Raw genomic sequence first — 5,804 nt, 5'->3', positions numbered from 1 at the left:
ACTCCGATTGATAGACAATCAATCAGAATAGTAAACCACAAAAGAATGACAAGTGGACCAATATAGTGCAATTTCAAACCCATCGAACAATAGACCATGAAGATCAGATGATGAAGAAATCGTAGATTTCATCATCGATTTGGAGAGATTGAGGTGTTTTTCAATGAAACGGAAAACAAAATTGCATTTAGAAGTCAAAAAGGTACGGGCTAATAGGTTTTGGGCTTTATGGATCGATGGATATGACAAGCGTCTGTAGACACGAAGACCAACAAGCTCGTCTAAGATTTTAACAATAAGGTACTAAAATGAAACAAAAACTAAACTTTATATATAATTTTTTTTTAAAATTAAAAATTTAAGTACTAAAACATATCAAAACTGATAATTTAGGTACTTAATGCGTAATTTACCCAATTATCTTCGGTGATGTTAATAAATTGTTTTGTTAAGAGTTTTGTAAGTTAATGTTGTAACACCCTTAGAAAGTGATGCAAAATTAACCAATCCATTACCCAAACCAAAACCATAGTAAGTTAAATCTGATGTTATATATTGTGGGATAAATAAACAAAGTCTTCCAACCTAAATAGACATAGAAAACGCTCTATCGAATTGCCATCCCTTGCATTGCCTGTGAGCCTTCTTCAACAACCTTGTTTGCTTGAATGGTGCTGATGAGGCTTGCAACATTCCCCTACTCAAAGCAAAGACCAACAGAAAGTCGACATTCAAACAGATTATCGATTGATAAGTAACGAAAGAAACCTTTTCCTGCTACTGATCCAAAGCACACTAAGTAAAGAAAAGAAACTTAAGACTGAATAACTAAAGTATCAATTGGGTGATATTCCTTACCCTCCACAATGCTAGTTTTGATCGAAGAGAATGCCATTGTTGCTGTCCAAAAAGGCGATCGGTATGGCGGCTGTATGTTTAACAAACAGTTGGATTTTTTTTCCAGTTAAAAAGGGAATCCTTCATATTTATCTAATGGACAAAGCAATGAAATCATATAAACTTGAATTGCACTTACATCATGAGAGAGAGGGGGAGGCTAATAGCTTACCTCACAATCACAAACCTGATTCATTTGATCCATTTTACACTCTATTAACTTAGCAGTTATTGCCCTAACAACCCACCATTCCACCTCATCCTCATTGATCTGCAAAGAGAAATACATCAATGGGGAAAAAACCTATATTATGAAGAAAATGTGGCAAACAGGAAGCAAAGCAACTTCACCCTAAGAGTATCCTTGATGAGGGCATATGGAATTTGTCCAGATTCATTACAGCCAAGATCGACCATTGACATCAGCCTCATCTTTGTTATACAGTCTTCATACACAAGACCTGGACCATGGAGAGTGATAGTATTGAAATTAAACAAATTATGGAGGAACTTTAGCTCATGTGATAGCATGTATAACAGGTAAAACAAAAGACAAGGCATTACCATAATTTTTCAGTAAGGTAGAATTTGCAGCCTGAAATTCCAGGAAGGCATCCAACTGCTGAGTCAAAAATATCTTCAGAAGCTGATAGACCAACGCATATTTAGCATCCTTTTCCAACTGCCCAATAGCAGGCATATCAAGCAGATCACACTGCAAAAATAAAAAGGAACAAAAATTCATATATGAGCAACAAACACCAGTACACATCCTCAGCTGCAATTTGGGAACAATACAACCAAAGCTCTAGGGGGTGGCTAAAAAAGTGTAGAAGCCAGAATTTGTTTTGGGGCGGGGGGGTTGAAGAAGCAAAGAACTTACTAGAATCAAATAAGCTTAAAATGAAAATACATGCACATACACACATATATAGATATATAGAGAGATGAGCTATGATCTGCAACATTAGTAAGATTTAGATACCTGAAACATGTCCCGGAGCCTTCACAAATTCTATGATAGCCCGCACAGCTTCCTCCTTGGCTTCACTCATTACATAAGAGTCCTCACCAGAGAAAGTTGCTAAATACTTGGTCAAGAATTTGAAAGAATCCTTTCCTGAGCTGGATTTGAAGTACATGTAAGATTGGAACCAATATAATATAACTTCTAATCACATATAGGTAAGGGCATCTAAATACATGTGTTGGTGAATTTATATACCTCTTGTTTTCTTTCAGTGCATTTGCAACTGTAAGAAAGAGGTTCCTTTGATCCTTGACCCCAATATTCCACTCCTTCAAGAAACTGTCTATCTTTTTGAAAGATGGTACAATATGATCAGTGACTTTTCCATTCAATGCCAAATTTAAGGCATGCATGTACACAAAGAACCGACTATCTGGGCCCTCCAACAAATTATAGAGATTAAACAAGCTGAAAAGAATAAAAAACACGTGAGAGAGAGAGACATTTAAAATCCGATAGGCTAGAATTATGGACCATCATTGGACATTACATCTTTAAACGCATTGCAGGCTTATCAGTTGGTTGTTGAGTGACTTTTGTTGATATGAGTTTTGCCACCTCAAGTTCTTCATTTTGATTTTCAAGCTTCGAGACTAGATTGCAGATGACAGTGAAGATACACTCAAGATCTGAAGAAACATAATAAAAGTAATCAATTATTTGCAAAACTCAAACTTCAATGCATATTTATGAATTAATCTATCATAGCATTGTAGAAATCATAAGTCCCGAGTATGCTCACAGAATATTAATACTATAAGCTCATTCCATTTCCTATTTGCCATTGCAACTCAAATGGAAAATTCTAAAAAATAAAACCAGGGAAATCTAAACAACTATAATCTTGGAACAAATCATCACTTCACTACGTGATAAGACTCCATTTACGAGTGCTGCTTTAGTTAGTCTCTTTTCACATACTAAACCGCTACCCAAAGAAAAGAAAAGAAAAGAAAAGCAAAATCCTAATTGAATAAAAGAGAAAAAATGACTCAAACCGTAAATCCATTTCCAACGTATTTTTCCAGTAGTAAAACTAAAACAACCATACTATCCTCCAAAAAAAGTTCAAGGATCCTTCGAAACATTCTTTACTTTTATATCAAAACTACGTTGTTAGCAAACACGAGAACAAAGCAGCTCCTAAAAATCCATTCCCAAATCCCAATGATCTAATTCTAACTTAAATTAAGGTTTCAAAAACTACATCGAAGCGAGGAATGAACTGAGCGAGGAATGAACTGAGAAAAATATAATCATCTCTCAATTCATATATCTCCCAAACTATTCAAATAATACCTTTATCGGAGACCTTAGAAAAGACTATGTCAGCAGAAGTAAGCATTAAAGAAGCCAAATCCAACCATCTTCCCATCACCATACACTCTTGCGCTTCCATACAAAGCCTCGTCACATGCGGCTCCGCAACCTTTTGCATCATAATTACATCAAGTTTTAATGAAAAAAAATGAACATTCCGATTTCAAATTAGAGTTTTGGGAAGACGAATTGAGCTAACCTCTGGACCGGCATCTGCCCAAGAGAGTTCGGACGTGAATCGGACCACGGGGAGCACGGGATCTTCTTCGGAGGTGAGAACGACGGTCGTCATTGTGATTTTAAAATCTAACCGCAAAACCCTAGCTTCGAATTGGTTTAAGCAGCCGAGCACAGAGAGGAAGAGAAAAGTAGTGAAAATCCTAGCTGTTTTAGATTTGTACTTCCTATTTTTTTTTCGAGGGTAAACTGTATATTTAGTACTTAAAGTATTATTTTTATTCTGTTTTGATATTTAAATTTTATTTATTTTACAATCGTACCTAATATTTAGTTTAGATTTCATTTTGATATCATGTCGTTAAAAACTTAACGATGATGTTATCGTGTCACCATAAGGTAACGTCACATCATCATTGAAAAAATTAGAAAAATTTAACGTCAGCAATTCTGTTAATTTCTTAACAACGAGTACCAAATTGAAACATAAACTAAATGTTATGTATGATTTTGAAATAAAATGAAATTTGGGTACCAAAATGGAATAAAAGTAATAGCTTAGAAATTAAACTTGAATAAACCTTTTTTTTATTATAGTCTATTAGCTCCTTCTTCTTTCTTTCCTTTTCCAGTTAGACTACAAATTTGGTTACTTTTGTTTTGATTTTATCTAATATTGATCATCAACTTTAAGAAAAATACATTCCAATAATCTATATTATCAATTATCACTAAATTGTTAAATGTTATTAATATGATGATGTGACGATTTAATAAAAATGGTTATACTTGGTCAGAAACCAAATTACTCACTAGTGAATGTAGCAATGAATAAAACTCGATTTAATTAAAATAAACTCTCAACTCGAATTTGAATCAACTTGAATAACTCAATTTTTTAGTAACTAATGGATAGATTTTTAAATTTAAGTCCTTCAACTTTGTATGATATATGAATATTACATATGAAAAATATATGAAGAAATATATATGGATTGTTTATGATTATAGAAAACCGTTTAAATTGAAATCAAATAGTACCATAATATTATAGATATTTATAATTAAATTTAAACAAAAACTTAAACAATTCGACTCAAATTTTTTTAAATAAAGTTTGAGTTATAAAATAGAACTCGTCAACTCGAATATCTCGAAATTTTTTTATTCGACTTGATCGAACGATCACTTGTAAGTGAAGGTTTTTGGGTGTGTTTGTTTCCTTTTTCTTAGACCTTTCAATCCAAAAGTATCAATCTTGGAAGCGTGTATTCCTTGACTATAGTAAAGGATACAAGTGTGTTGATGATGATGATAAACTATTTCTATCTCGACATGTCATGTTTGATGAATATTCTTTCCCCTTTCTCAAACAATTGTTCCACTTCAAGTACTAATTCTAATCATACAATAAGTATTTTGGATGGTGTGTGTACTGTTATGGAGCCTAGTTCATCAGCATGTGTCATCAGACTATTGGAAATGTAAACACGTCGAGTGGTATACCACGAGAATTATGTAGCAACACTATTGTTCCTGGTGTTGAATCGATATATGAGAGTCTTCACAATAGAGCTACCTCTCTCATAGATATATTTCATTAATTAACAGATTTTGTCTTCACTCCTCGGTCGGATCGCCCGAAGCCAAAAGAAGCAAAGAGAACAAAAAAAAGGAAACAAGAACCAGAATATATTTCCATTTGCATGCAACGAAAATAAAGTCAGATGGGGAGACCCTCTACATCAACATATCAACGAAGAGAGAAGGGAACGAAGGAGAAAAACAAAAAAAAAATCAGAAAAACACAACCAAAAGAACAGAGAGAACAGAAAGCTTTCAGGTAAAAAAAAGGGGAAAGGAAAAAACCGAGTAAAAAGATAAGGGAGAGAGGAGTCTTACCCTAGTTCACCGAAGCCTCCAAACGTCGTCGGGAAACCTCCATTTCGAAGGTAAACATCTAGATCTAGGATGGTGGGGGAGCTTTTAGGAAGATGGAAGGTGATTTTTGGGTTTAGGGGAGAGTAAGCTTGGTTTTGGGGTTATTTTCCGATCTCCGGCCGTCGCGGACGGCGACGGAGGGTTCTGGCGTACGGTGGCCGAAGGCTGCCAGGCTCTCCCCCCGGCGGGGAAAAGTAGAGAGAAGCCGGAGAGAAAAATATTTATCTCTTTTAGAGAGAGAGAGATAGGAAAATGAAAATATGAGAGTTTAGCCATTTTCGGCCCTTGGGTATATATACCCATGCCAAAACGATGCATTTTGAGAGGGAATTTCTGTGTTTTGGGCGCGTGGGCAAACCCCTTCCTCAGTCCTTCTATGTTTGTAACATTCCGATTTAGTCACTAAATGAAGTTGCAATTCTTTTCATTTCGAGCATTT

The 5,804-nt window shown here is 34.9% G+C and overlaps 1 protein-coding gene across 1 annotated transcript; it reads right to left on the bottom strand.

Moving 5' to 3' along the window:
- Positions 1–489: 489 nt before the first annotated feature.
- LOC120162872 (eukaryotic translation initiation factor 3 subunit M-like) lies at positions 490–3,609 on the bottom strand. The gene is given in 12 exon segments (XM_039172941.1): positions 490–697; positions 859–928; positions 1,070–1,080; positions 1,082–1,168; positions 1,249–1,358; positions 1,462–1,612; positions 1,883–1,894; positions 1,896–2,022; positions 2,123–2,335; positions 2,418–2,556; positions 3,227–3,356; positions 3,447–3,609. Coding segments are annotated over 12 exon segments (1,233 nt in total). The 5' UTR covers positions 3,540–3,609; the 3' UTR covers positions 490–607.
- Positions 3,610–5,804: the final 2,195 nt, after the last annotated feature.

Source organism: Hibiscus syriacus, unplaced genomic scaffold, assembly GCF_006381635.1.
Source record: "Hibiscus syriacus cultivar Baekdansim isolate YM2019G1 unplaced genomic scaffold, ASM638163v2 tig00111409_pilon, whole genome shotgun sequence".
Taxonomy (NCBI): domain Eukaryota; kingdom Viridiplantae; phylum Streptophyta; class Magnoliopsida; order Malvales; family Malvaceae; genus Hibiscus; species Hibiscus syriacus.
Note: the sequence above shows the minus strand (reverse complement) of the source record. Positions and strands in the feature narration are given on the sequence as shown.